Source organism: Halichoerus grypus, chromosome 6 (genome assembly GCF_964656455.1).
Source record: "Halichoerus grypus chromosome 6, mHalGry1.hap1.1, whole genome shotgun sequence".
Classification (NCBI taxonomy): Eukaryota; Metazoa; Chordata; class Mammalia; order Carnivora; family Phocidae; genus Halichoerus; species Halichoerus grypus.
In genome coordinates this window covers 92,516,189-92,531,113 of record NC_135717.1, presented here as the reverse complement: position 1 = coordinate 92,531,113, position 14,925 = coordinate 92,516,189, and the positions used below count along the sequence as shown (strand labels likewise).

General features: G+C 36.7%; 1 protein-coding gene across 1 annotated transcript in view; it reads right to left on the bottom strand.

The window, feature by feature from the left end:
• PIK3C2G (phosphatidylinositol-4-phosphate 3-kinase catalytic subunit type 2 gamma) overlaps positions 1-14,925 on the bottom strand; it is a 377,014-nt gene that overhangs the window by 230,057 nt on the left and 132,032 nt on the right. Inside the window, exon 15 of the mRNA XM_036065643.2 lies at positions 2,887-3,017. Coding sequence (XP_035921536.2) covers positions 2,887-3,017 — 131 coding nt within the window. The remainder of the gene's footprint in view (positions 1-2,886; positions 3,018-14,925) is intronic.

Below are 14,925 nucleotides of genomic sequence, written 5' to 3'. Positions count from 1 at the left end.
CCCTGTGATGGCTCTTTTGCAGGCTTACAAAATCTCTACCTGCTCATGAGTAGCTAAGTACTCAGATATGTATTTCTGTAGCTCCTATCCTTCTCTACTATTATGCTCTAGAAATTCCAGCTGCTTCAGCAGCATTAAACTCTGATCTCTGCCCACTTTTTTTTTTTTTAATCTCAGCAAGACCACTTCTTTGATTATACCTCCCAGAGCCATGATGTAGAAAGTGCCTCCAGGCTGAAAAACACTTTATTCATGAGCGCACCTCAAGCCCCATCCAATTTCTGAAAACATTTGTTTCATATGTATTTTTCTTGTCTCATATTCCTTTAAGTCAGGATAATTAGTCTAGTAATAGGTGCCTTTCACAGCTAGAAGTGGAAGCAGTAATTTCTTTCAAAACAACTGTTTTTCTATCTTTTGTTCTGGAATCTTTTTCATATTAGAAACACTCTTAGCTGTCATCAAGAATCTGTATTTTTAAAATTTTTACAAATATTATAGGTACATTTTCATTGAATTTCATTGAGTCTGAATTTCCTGACTCTGGTTAGATAAATTTGAAAGAAGGAATAATTGTCACTATATAAATGACAAAATGTGGTATTTTGAAAAAAGTTAATCTAATTCTTTTTTTGAAGTTAATCTGATTCTAACACAAATTTTATCACATTGAAGCCTGTTCATCTTTTTCACAAGCAGAATGAAATTCTACTGTACTGAGCTTAATAATTGTATTTGAGTAAGTGAAACAGAGGAAAATGTCACTTGTTTTATGTATAAATTATTCATTTAAATAGAAACTGAGGTCTAAAACAAGCTGGGATTCACTGGGATAAACTTAAAAACATAAACTCCTAATATATAAAGGAAGTTACAGTCATTATTTGTTGCTTTTGATCTTTTTTGTTTGAATATACTTAAAATTTCATGGGATGCCTGGTTGGCTCGGTTAAGCATCTGCCTTCGGCTCAGGTCTGATCCTAGGGTCCTGGGATTGAGTCCTGCATTGGGCTCCTTGCTCCGTGGGGAGCCTGCTTCTCCCTCTGCCTGCCACTCTCCTTGCTTGTGTTCTTGCTCTCATTCTCTCTCTCTCTCTCTAACAAATAAATAAATAAAATCTTTTAAAAAAATGAATATACCTAAAATTTCAAAGCATGGCACCTTTTTCATATTTAAAAAAAACACTACAAATATGTTAGTCTGATATGTGACACATTTGTTATATGTAATGTTTTGTATTTTTGAGTAAGTAGTAGAAAAAATGCTTCACCTAGTTGACAGTAGTCTAGTATAACAATGGATTATCAAAATGTATCATGAGGACTATGAGAATAGTCCATCACTTATAAGCCTTAAGCAACTTTTTATATCAGATACTATGTGAAAGAACTTTATTCATTATAACATTTATTTTACATGTATTATTTATCAGCACAGTGTACAGTACTGAAAATATAGTGACAAACAAGATAGATGGGTTCCTTGCTCTCCCAGTTCTTACAAATTTATGAGGAAGACAAGAAAAAACATTAACAAACAAGATGATAATAGAGCGTGTTAAGTGTGATAATAAAAGGTAATAAGACAGAGAGTAAAGAGAAAAAACTTCATTAGGTAGGGTACTCAAAGAATGCTTCTTTAAGAAAATCACAATTCAGTGAAGACCTGACCTACAGGATGAGAGATTCAGTCATGTGAAGCATTGAAGAAGGAGTATTTCAGGTAGAGGGAACACCAAAATGAAAAGGTCTTGAGATGGGAGAGGTACCAGCACATTTGAAGTATATAAAGGAGACTGATGTCACTGGATGGAGTGAATGAGGAAAAGAGTATTACAATAATATTACCCAAAACAGAAATCTTGATCACACGCAACGCCTCAATCTGAAATGGCCCAAACTTATTCCTTCTCCAGAAAATGACTCTTAACATCTGCCTATTCAATCATTTCAAATAGGCAATCTATTGATTTCCTGCTTTCTCACTTGGCTTATCCCCTAGTTACTAGTAATTATAAAGTCATGTCTTCTCAATTTCCAAAATACATCTCCCAAATCCAGCCATTTTTACCAATGTCCATTGTCATTACCCTAGTTTTAGTCACCACAACCTCTCGCTTAAAAAATTACATCAACCTTCTTGCTGTACTGCTTCCATTCTTAATTTCTCTCTAATCCATTCTTCAACTTGTGGTCCAAGGGTCCACTCAAAAAGATTATTTAGATCACATGACTCTCCTGTTCAAAATATTTAAACAATTTCTTATTCTTGGAATGAAAGGCTTTATCACGTTTTATATCTTATCACAGTATACACATAAAAAGTTACTTCCTTAGTTTTATGCTTTTGCATGCTATTAATGAGCACAATCAGCTATGGTTTAGATATTACCAAGTAGAAAGTACCAATATCACTAGTTCTCTTATATCTCTTCTTGGGATTTTATTTTATTTTTCAGAGAATTAGTGTTTGACAAAATTTAAGTACTCCTTAGTCACTAACTTAGTGCTATTAAAACATTATTTATATCTATTCTTTTTAAATCTGCCATGAAAATTAAATTTTGCTCTTACTTATTTACTAAAACAACTTTTTACTCAGTTGAAGGATGGTTGAGCAATGGTTTTTCCTTGTTAAATGCTGATATATATCTAATCAGTCTCTGCTTTGTTGTACTAAACTGAATGATTTCCAATCTTTTTATTTGTCCTTTGACTAAAGTTAAAGTTGTTAAAAGCAATGGGAAAAAAAATCTTTAAAAAACATACAGAATTACTAATTTAGCTCCTAAACATTAATTGATCATCCAACAGATGTGACTTCCAGTATAATTCATGGTATCAAAAACAGCAGGCAAAATTCACTCACAAGACCTGGGTCACTTACAGTAAGGGAGATTGTTTCTGTGAAAGTCTGGCAATATGTTTTAAACACTCTTTTGGTGGTTCTTCAAGGTTATTTCTATTCTCTTCAGAATCAAGTTTCATATACTCCCACTCAGTAGCTGGAAAATCAATCTGAAATAAAGAAATGGTTTGCCATGTATTGAATGCCTCAAAATGCATCATTAATTTAATATTCTCTACCTAGTTTGTAGAAACTAAAGGAAAATTCCTATGTTATTTCTGTGTTCTTTTCTACTTAAAAATAATTTTTAAAAGAATCATTAGGGTTGGGACACCTGGGTGGCTGGTTAAGCGTCCGACTCTTGATTTTGGCTCAGGGTCGCAGGATCGAGCCCCACGTCAGGCTCTGTGCTTAGTGCAGAGTCTGCTTGAGATTCTCTCTCTTCCTCTTCTTCTGCCCCCCTGCTACTTGTGTGCTCTCTATCTCTCTCTAACATAAATAAGTAAAATCTTTAAAAAAACAAAAAGAATCATTAGGTTTTGGACTTGGTATTTAAATATATATGGTATTTAGCAAATCCTCAATTATTTATATAAGTGGCATAAATTAGTAATGTGTAATGTTATCTGAGGAAAAATGAGAAAAAATAGCAATATATGAAGTTTCATAAATTTAAATATTACATTGTTGTTCAATGCTGAAATTATATACTTTATACAGTTAAGTATTAAAATATCTTTCTATTATTAAATGATAAAAAATGTAGATGGTAGGGGCACCTGGGTGGCTCAGTTGGTTAAGCGACTGCCTTCGGCTCAGGTCATGATCCTAGAGTCCCGGGATCGAGTCCTGCATCGGGCTCCCTGCTCGGCAGGGAGTCTGCTTCTCCCTCAGACCCTCCCCCCTCTCACGTGCTCTCTTTCTCATTCTCTCTCTCTCAAATAAATAAATAAAATCTTTAAAAAAAAATGTAGATGGTAATTACACTTTTCTCATATAAATACCTGAGAAAATAAAAAGAGTTACTCTATGTTGGTTTCTACTTCAGGAAATCTACAGGGCTGTAAACCACTTTGTAGACATGAAATTTCTGGTAAAGATCTGTGTAAGTGTATAACCAAATACAGTATTTTTGCTCTTGCTCTGTAGTTCAGATTTATAGACAGGGCTAGAATTCAGGCCACTTTTTTTGGCAGAATGTGTTTTCTAGTAAACCATGTTTCAGTGATAATCTGAATCAAGTAAAATAAAAAAAAACAGTTAACAAAATATACAGTTTCAAACCATGTAAATGAGCTAGATATTTTAGTGCCCATATGTGTGTTTAAAGTTATAATATATTTTTTTATATTAAAAAAATCTAAATTATTTTTCTCTGCTGAACTATGTTAGTTTGGGATCTCAGAGAAAATTGAGAAACATAAGGTAGACTGTGTGAGTTACAGCTTGAAATATGGTTGAATCTATTTGGGTTATTTACTAGAAAAAAGTTTTAGCAATTTTATAACCTCTAAAATTTGTTGCCACATTTGTTTTTGGTATAATTTTTGTTATACTGTACCATTTAATACTCCAACATGATAAAAGAAATGAGTCATAGAAAAGCAATATTATAATAAATTTTCCCTCTTGACAAAAAGATTAATTTTGTTTCCTTAGAGAGAGGTAGCTCTAGCATTGGCAGGTTATGTTACTCTATGTGCTCAAATATTTTAAACACATGAAACAAAAATACTAGAAATAGTATTTGATGAACTAGTTCAATTTTATGTTGGTTTTAAGTGAAGAGCAGGGTGGATGAGGAAACTAAAGTTACTGGATGAGAATATAGAAGTATCCCTGTGCACAAATATATAATAAATTCTTTGATATATTTCACTTATGAATTCTTAATTTCTGATATATGAATGAGTCCCTATACAGACTGCATTATGTCATATGTTATGAGGCTAAAATTACTGATTCCTGACCCACTGATAGAAAATATTGGAATTTCTCCCAAATGCCTTTTGTTGTAATTTTTCACAGAAGTGAAGTTCCCACAAAGTATATGTTATTATATTTGCTCTAGAATTTTTTTGCATATCATGCATTATGGAAGATATAAAAAGTATCCATCACCTTCAAAGAACTTAAAGTCTAATTAAGGAGAAAAGGTATACATTAACAATTAAAGTATGGTACAATATATATACATAGCACCCCGAAGCTGTGCTTCAAGTCAGTAATGGCAAACATGTGACTCTGGTTTTCTCCTTCTATGATTGTAACTAGCCAAGCCTGCTTTGGTCTCAAAAGTATTTTTAATGGAGTGCTCCAGGAGATCTCCTCAAATGTCTCCATTGCATGAACCATAACATCTATTTATTACATTCCTGCCTCAAGCATTGAGGATAGACTCCTGATTTCAAGAACAACAACAACAAAAAATTATGAGGCTCTTTTCTCGGAGATGCAGGAAAATATTCAGACCTGATTATCCAGTCCTTTAATTCACACCTCCTTATACATCTGGATATTGACTTCTTGTGTTCCATTTATGCCTCTTACTTCACTTCCTCTCCTCATCCTTTTCCATTTACACTTCACCACCATGATTCCTACTGTGACTTTATGACTTGGAATTCCTTGAGGAAGCTGCTGTGAATGTCCCTAGTGTCCATGACCCACAACCATGCCCAGAGGTGCCCATGGGCCCAGTTTGGGCCCCCATGATTCTGTCAACTTGTTCAAAGAACTACCCCCTGGACTGTAGATGTATTTGGATATTATGAGGCACATGAATGTTAGACCATAAGTACTATGGTATTTCAGGGTAAGGAAGGATGCCTACCAACTGGATGGCAATTGTGGTGAGTCTTAAGGAAGGAAATGTAAAAGAGGGATCCATAAGGCAGTTCAGGAGTGATGGAAAAAAACAAAAACAAAAACAAAAAACAAACATCTGCTACATTAGGATGCAAAACGTACTGTGTTCTAAAGACCTGGTATCAATAAGACTGTTGCCTCCCCCTAACATTGTTGATAATGAAGTGTAAGCATCTAATACAATGTTCGGTAAAGTAAAATACTTTGGGTGAGTAAGTAAGTATGAATTAGTTTAAGAGGAAGGCCACTTAGATAAAAGGAAGAACCAAACACTCTAGAATCTGGATTCCAATAATTGCAATAAAGTGCAAAGTTTAGAAACATCTGTATGTTGGGTTATTGTAGTGATAAAATGTATGGACACATAGCATTGATTTTACAAATATTATATTTCAGGTACTATGCTAGATGTTAGGGATAAAACACCCAATGCCTTCAGAAATCACAAGTCAATGGGCAAAAAGTCAATGAGAAAGAAGTATAATGTGGTTCATGTGTTGATAAAAATCTTACTGGTTATTATGTGAATGCAAAGGAAGGTCACTTAACCCTGCTTGGGGTGGAAAGAGAGGAGAGCATATGGGAGAGATTCCTAGAGGAGGGCCTATGGATCCTAAAAGATGAATATTAATTACACAAATAATGTCAGAGGAGGGGTAGGCAGTGGATGGTGAGAGGAAGAGGGAGGGCACACCACAAGCAGGAAACAGTATTTGTAAATGCACATAAGGTAAAAGCAGGACAGTGCATGTCAGAAACTACATTTTCAAAGTTGCTGGAGCTTGAAGTGTCAGACAAGGAGTGGCAAGAGAAACAATGGGAGGGGAGTCATGCTGTAGAGCGTGACCTTAATTCTCTAGGTAGTGCTGAGTTATTGAAGAGTGTAAATAGAAGAGTGGCAGGTTCAAATTTAAGTTTTAGGAAGATCAAACTTATGGATTTTGGATTATAGAATGACAAAACTAAAAGCAAGAAAGCCAGCTAAACTATTGTAACCTAGGAGGGAATTTTTGAACTAGGGCAGATGTGGCAAATAGAAAGGATACACGTGGGAAACATATGGGAGGTAAATTGGCAGGATATAGTACAGACTGAATATGAGTAGGGATAAAGAGGGATGAGGCAAATGAAACAAGTAGGTGTATGTGGGGGCATGAACAGACATAAATAATTCAGGGGATGAGAGCAATTTGGAGAGAAAGATGAGCTCAGTTTGGGATATGTTTTCTTTGAAGCTGTCTGTAGAATATCCAGGTGGGAGTTTCAGCAGGTATGTGGCTATATTTGTCTGAAGTGTGTAGTGTGAAATATACGAACTAGAGATAGATTAAAAAGTGAACCTGGATAGATATTGTGAATAAAACCTTAGAAATGAATGAGATCTAGCAATTCTAGTTCTATATATATATATATATATATATATAATCTCCAAGATAAATGAAAACATACGTCCACACACAAACTTGTACACAAATGTTCACAGCAGTGCCATTCTCAATAGCCAAAATGTAGAAACAATCTAAATGCATATCAACTAATTAATGGATAAAGTATAGTAGTATATCCAGCCAATGTAATATTATTCAACAATAAAAAAGGAATGAATACTGATGTATGCTATAATGTAGTTGAACTTTGTGAAACATTATACTAAATGAAAGAAGCCAGTCACAAAAGACCAAGTATTGTATGATTTAATCTATATGAAATATGCAGAATAGGTGAATCTATAGAGACAGAAAGTAGATTAGCAGTTTTTTAGAGTTGGGGAAAATGGGAGAATAAGAGGTGATAGCTAAAGGATATAGGATTTCTAATTGAAGTGATGAAAATGCTCTAAAATTGATGTTGGTGGTAATTGTACATATCTTTGAAGGAACTAAAAAAAAAAAAATCCCCAAAAATGAATTGCACACTTTAAAAGGGAAGGTTGTATGGTATGTGAATTCTATCTCAACAAGGCTTTTTAAGAAGTTTTCCCAGGGAGAGTATATATACTGAGAATAACAATGGGCAGTACATGGAACTTTTGAGAAATGTCAACAGGGAGGATTAGCAGAAGGGGAGCCTGGGAAGGAAACAGAGAAAGGATAATGAGAGGAAAAGAGTGTTCTCCAATAGGAAAGAGTGCCAAAAGTTCCAAAAGCTAGTCTGAAGAGAACTAAAAGCACCACTGGATCGTGTAACTAAGAATAACAAGCCAGAATATAGTGAATTTAGACATGAATAGGGAGGTGGGGAAGTAGAGGAATATGAAGTAGAACAAGAGCAACATTGTCTAAAACTCTGCTCTTAGTTCTTTTTTATTTTATTTTATTTTATTATTTTATTTTATTTTATTTATTAATTTAATTTAATTTAATTTAATTTTAATGTTATGTTATATCACCATACATTACATCATTAGTTTTTGATGTAGTGTTCCATGATTCATTGTTTGTGTATAACACACAGTGCTCCACTCAGTACGTGCCCTCTTTAATACCCAACACCAGGCTAACCCATCCCCCCACGCTCCTCCCCTCTAGAACTCTCAGTTTGTTTCTGAGTCCATCGTCTCTCATGGTTCGTCTCCCCCTCTGATTTCTGCCCCATTCATTTTTCACTTCCTGCTATCTTCTTCTTTTTTTGTTTAACATATAATGTATTATTTGTTACAGAGGTACAGGTCTGTGATTCAACAGTCTTACACAATTCACAGCGCTCACCATAGCACATACCCTCCCCAGTGTCTATCAGCCAGCCACCCCATCCCTCCCACCCCCCACCACTCCAGCAACCCTCCGTTTGTTTCCTGAGATTAAGAATTCCTCATATCAATGAGATCATATGATGCATGTCTTTCTCTGATTGACTTATTTCACTCAGCATAATACCCTCCAATTCCATCCACGTCCTTGCAAATGGCAAGATTTCATTCCTTTTGATGGCTGCATAATATTCCATTGTATATTTATACCACATCTTCTTTATCCATTCGTCTGTTGATGGACATCTTGGCTCTTTCCATAGTTTGGCTATTGTGGACATTGCTGCTATAAACATCGGGGTGCACATATCCCTTCGGATCCCTACATTTGTATCTTTGGGGTAAATACCCATTAGTGCAATTGCTGGATTGTATGGTAGCTCTATTTTCAACTTTTTGAGGAACCTCCATACTGTTTCCCAGAGTGGTTGCACCAGCTTGCATTCCCACCAACAGTGTAGGAGGGTTCCCTTTTCTCCACATCCCCGCCAACATCTGTCATTTCCTGACTTGTTAATTGTAGCCATCTTGACAGGTGTGAGGTGGTATCTCATTGAGGTTTTGATTTGGATTTCCCTGATGCTGAGCGATGTTGAGCACTTTTTCATGTGTCTGTTGGCCATTTGGATGTCTTCTTTGGAAAAAATGTCTGTTCATGCCTTCTGCCCATTTCTTGATTGGATTCTTTGTTCTTTGGGTGTTGAGTTTGATAAGTTCCTTATAGATTTTGGATACCAGCCCTTTATCTGATATGTCATTTGCAAATATCTTCTCCCATTCTGTCGGTTGTCTTTTGGTTTTGTTGGCTGTTTCTTTTGCTGTGCAAAAGCTTTTTATCTTGATGAAGTCCCAATAGTTCATTTTTGCCCTTGCTTCCCTTGCCTTTGGTGATGTTTCTAGGAAGAAGTTGCTGCAGCTGAGGTCGAAGAGGTTGCTGTCTGTTGTAGGATTTTGATGGACTCCTGTCTCACATTGAGGTCTTTCAACCATTTTAAGTCTATTTTTGTGTGTGGTGTAAGGAAATGGTCCAGTTTCATTCTTCTGCATGTGGCTGTCCAATTTTCCCAACACCATTTATTGAAGAGACTGTCTTTTTCCCATTGGACATTCTTTCCTGCTTTGTCAAAATTAGTTGACTATAGAGTTCAGGGTCCATTTCTGGGCTCTCTATTCTGTTCCATTGATCTATGTGTCTGTTTTTGTGCCAGTACCATACTGTCTTGATGATAACAGCTTTGTAATACAGCTTGAAGTCTGGAATTGTGATGGCACCAGCCTTGCTTTTCTTTTTCAATATTCCTCTGGCTATTTGGGGTCTTTTCTCATTCCATACAAACTTTAGGATTATTTGTTCCATTTCTTTGAAAACAGTGGATGGTATTTTGATAGGGATTGCCTTAAATGTGTAGATTGCTCTAGGTAGCATTGACATCTTCACAATATTTGTTCTTCCAATCCATGAGCATGGAACGTTTTTCCCTTTCTTTTTGTCTTCCTCAATTTCTTTCATGAGTATTTTATAGTTTTCTGAGTACAGATTCTCTGCCTCTTTGGTTAGATTTATTCCTAGGTCTTATGGTTTGGGGTGCAATTGTAAATGGGATCGACTCTTTAATTTCTCTTTCTTCTGTCTTGTTGTTGGTGTATAGGAATGCCACTGATTTCTGTGCATTGATTTTCTATCCTGCCACTTTACTGAATTCCTGTATGAGTTCTAGCAGTTTTGGGGTGGGGTCTTTTGGGTTTTCCACATAATGTATCATATCATCTGCAAAGAGTGAGGGTTTGACTTCTTCTTTGCTGATTCAGATGCCTTTTACTTCTTTTTGTTGTCTGATTTCTGTGGCTAGGACTTCTAGTACTATGTTGAATAGCAGTGGTAACAGTGGACATCCCAGCCGTGTTCCTGATCTTAGGGGGAAAGCTCTCAGTTTTTCCCCATTGGGAATGATATTCGTTGTGGGTTTTTCATAGATGGCTTTTATGATATTCATGTTGACTGTTTCTTTTGCTGTGCAAAAGCTTTTTATCTTGATGAAGTCCCAACAGTTCATTTTTGCCCTTGCTTCCCTTGACTTTAGCAATGTTCTGAAGAGTTTTGATCAAGAAAGGATGCTGTACTTTGTCAAGTGCTTTTTCTGCATCTATTGAGAGGATCATATGGTTCTTGTTCTTTCTTTTATTAATGTATTGTATCACATTGATTGATTTGTGGATGTTGAACCAACGTTGCAGCGCAGGGATAAATCCCACTTGGTCGTGGTGAATAATCCTTTTAACATACTGTTGGATCCTATTGGCTAGTATTTTGGTGAGAATTTTTGCATCCATGTTCATCAGGAATATTGGTCTGTAATTCTCCTTTTTGATGGGGTCTTTGTCTGGTTTTGGGATCAAGGTAATGGTGGCCTCATAAAACGAGTTTGGAAGTTTTCCTTCCATTTCTATTTTTTGGAACAGTTTCAGAAGAATAGGTATTAATTCTTCTTTAAATGTTTGGTAGAATTCCCCTGGGAAGCCATCTGGCCCTGGGCTCTTGTTTGTTGGGAGATTTTTGATGACTGCTTCAATTTCCTTAATGGTTATAGGTCTGTTCAGGTTTTCTATTTCTTCCTGGTTCAATTTTGGTAGTTGATACATCTCTAGAAATGCATCCATTTCTTCCAGGTTATCTAATTTGCTGGCATAGAGTTGCTCATAATATGTTCTTATAATTGTTTGCATTTCTTTGGTGTTGGTTGAGATCTCTCCTCTTTCATTCATGATTTTGTTGATTTGGGTCCTTACTCTTTTCTTTTTGATAAGTCTGGCCAGGGGTTTATCAATCTTGTTAATTCTTTCAAAGAACCAACTCCTAGTTTCATTGATCTGTTCTACTGTTCTTTTAGTTTCTATTTCATTGATTTCTGCTCTGATCTTTATTATTTCTCTTCTCCTGCTGGGTTTAGGCTTTATTTGCTGTTCTTTCTCCAGCTCCTTTAGGTGTAGGGTTAGGTTGTGTACTTGAGACCTTTCTTGTTTCTTGAGAAAGGCTTGTATTGCTATACACTTTCCTCTTAGGACTGCCTTTGCTGAATCCCAAAGATTTTGAACAGTTGTGTTTTCATTTTCACTTGTTTCCACGAATTTTTTTAATTCTTCTTTAATTTCCTGGTTAAACCATTCATTCTTTAGTAGGATGCTCTTTAGCCTCCATGTATTTGAGTTCTTTCCAACTTTCCTCTTGTGATTGAGTTCTAGTTTCAAAGCATTGTGGTCTGAAAATAGGCAGGGAATGATCCCACTCTTTTGGTACTTGTGACCTAGGATGTGATCTATTCTGGAGAATGTTCCATGGGCACTAGAGAAGAATGTGTATTCCGTTGCTTTGGGATGAAATGTTTTGAATACATCTGTGAAGTCCATTTGGTCCAGTGTGTCATTTAAAGTCTTTATTTCCTTGTTGATCTTTTGCTTAGATGATCTGTCCTTCTCACTGAGGGGTGTGTTAAAGTCCTCCACTATTACTGTATTGTTGTTGATGTGTTTCTTTGACTTTGTTATTAATTGGCTTATATAATTGGCTGCTCCCTGTTAGGGGCATAGATATTTACAATTGTTAGATCTTCTTGTTGGATAGACCCTTTAAGTAGGATATAGTGTCCTCCCTCATCTCTTATTATAGTCTTTGGTTTAAAATCTAATTTGTCTGATATAAGGATTGCCAGCCCAGCTTTCTTTTGGTGTCCATTAGCATGGTAAAAATGGCTTTCTACCCCCTCACTTTCAATCTGGGGGTGTCTTTGGGTCTAAAATGAGTCTCTTGCAGACAGCATATCGATGGGTCTTGTTTTTTTATCCAAACTGATAGCCTGTGTCTTTTGATTGGGGCATTTAGCCCATTTACATTCAGGGTAACTATTGAAAGACAGGAATTTAGTGCCATTGTATTGCCTGTAAGGTGACTGTTACTGTATATTGTCTGTGTTCCTTTCTGGTCTATGTTACTTTTAGGCTCTCTCTTTGCTTAGAGGGCCCCTTTCAATATTTCTTGTAAGGCTGGTTTCATGTTTGCAAATTTTTAGTTTTTTTTGTCCTGGAAGCTTTTTATCTCTCCTTCTATTTTCAATGACAGCCTATCTGGATATAGTATTCTTGGCTGTATATTTTTCTCATTTAGTGCTCTGAATATATCATGCCAGTCCTTTCTGGCCTGCCAGGTCTCTATGGATAGGTCTGTTGCCAATCTAATGTTTCTACCATTGTAGGTTACAGATCGCTTCTCCTGAGCTGCTTTCAGGATTTTCTCTTTGCCTGTGAGACTCATAACATTTACTATTAGATATCGGGGTGTTGACCTATTTTTATTGATTTTGATGGGGGTTCTCTGTGCCTCCTGGATTTTGGTGCCTGTTTCCTTCCCCAAATTAGGGAAGTTCTCTGCTATAATTTGCTCCAATATACCTTCTGCCCCTCTCTCTCTTTCTTCTTCTTCTGGGATCCCAATTATTCTAATATTATTTTGTCTTATGGTATCACTTATCTATCGAATTCTGCCCTTGTGATCCAGTAGTTGTTTATCTCTCTTTTTCTCAGCTTCTTCATTTTCCATCATTTGGTCTTCTATATCATTAATTCTCTCTTTTGCCTCATTTATCCTAGCAGTTAGAGTCTCCATTTTTTATTGCACCTCATTAGTAGCCTTTTTGATTTTGACTTGGTTAGATTTTAGTTCTTTTATTTCTCCATAAAGGGTTTCTCTAATATCTTCCATTCTTTTTTCAAGCCCAGCTAGTATCTTTAAAATCATCATTCTGAACTCTAGTTCCGACATTTTACTAACGTCCGTATTGATTAGGTCCCTGGCAGTCAGCACTGCCTCTTATTCTTTTTTTTTTGAGGTGAATTTTTCCATCCTATCATTTTGTCTAAAGGAGAAAAAATGAATGAGAGGACAAACTGCTTACAGGGTAACAATGACTCCAGAAAAATATACAGTAAACAAATCAGAAGAGACCTGAAACTGGGGAAAAGAAAGGGAAAGAAAGAAAAAAGAAAAAAAAATCAAAAGAAAAAGATAAACAAACAAACAAACAAAAAACAGAATATGATCAAATATGATCAGACTGGTGCATAGATCAGTGCCACACACTAGATTTTGGGCGTATTTTGGTCTGTTAGAAGAAAGTACCTCCCAAAATTTTAAAGAAAAGCTTATATATGTACAAAAATAAGGGTTAATACAATGAAGGGATGGAATATGACTGTAAAGATGAAAATTATAAAAGATTTTATAAAAGGAATTGATAAGATAAGAAGTTGTTTGAAAAAAGAAAGGTTTTAAAAAAATAAAAGGGAGAGAATATGATCAGGCAAGAGACTAGAACAAAGCCATACACTAGAGATTTAGGGTATATTTTGGTCTGTTAGAAGAAACTGCAACCTAGTATTTTAAAGCGAGAACAACTTATATATATATACATATACCAAAAATTAGGGTGAGCATTATGAAGAGATAGAATATGACTCTAAAAATGAAAAATAAAAAAGATTTTTAAAAAAGGTATTGATGAGATGTTGGTTGAAAAAGGGAAAAAGAAAAATTCAAAAAAAAAAAGAAAATTAAAAAAATTAATTTTGAAAGACTACAGAATCATGGGAATAAAGCCATGAATTCTATGTGCAGTATTCCCCTAGTGCTGGAATTCTGCTGTTCTCATTGATCGGTAAACTTGGTCTTGGCTGGCTGTTCTTGCTGATCTTCTGGGGAAGGGGCCTGTTTCAGTGGTTCTCAAATGTCTTTGCCGGAGGCGGAATTGTCCCGCCCTCGCCGGGTCCAGGCTAAGTAATCTGCTTGGTCTTGCTCTCGGGAGCTTTTGTTCCCTGCAAGTTTTCAGTACAGCTTTGGAGGACAAGAGTGAAAATGGCAGCCTCCCAATCTCCGCCCCGGAGGAGCCGAGAACTCAGGGCCCCACTCTTCAGTGCACCCCCAGAGAAAAGCAGTCAATCACTCCTGTCTCCCCAGTCTCCGGCCGCACACTGTGCTCACCTGGCCTGTGACCGAGCGTTTCTATCTCTGGCACATGACCCCATGTGGAGTCTCCAAACCCAGCAGATCCCTGCAGTGCACTCCTGCGCTGCTCCTCCCGGGGGAGGAAGGGGAGTCTCCCTGGATCTGCCGCTTGTTGGGTCCCTGCTGGAAGAGCAGTGGCCCGACTGTGCTGCGGATCACGGTTTATGGCAACCCCAAGCTGCGAGCCCACTCCTCAGCGTGGTCTCTGCAGCCAGCTTCCCTGCTCTGATACCTGGAGCTCTGCTACACTCAGGCACCCCTGGTCTTTCTGTGACCCCGAGGGTCCTGAAACCACACTGTCCCAGCGAGGGTTCCACCCCCTGCTTAGCCACTGGAGCGATGTCCCTCAGTGGAGCAGACTTCTAAAATTTCTGATTTTGTCCTCTGCTGCTCTATCACTTGCCAGTAG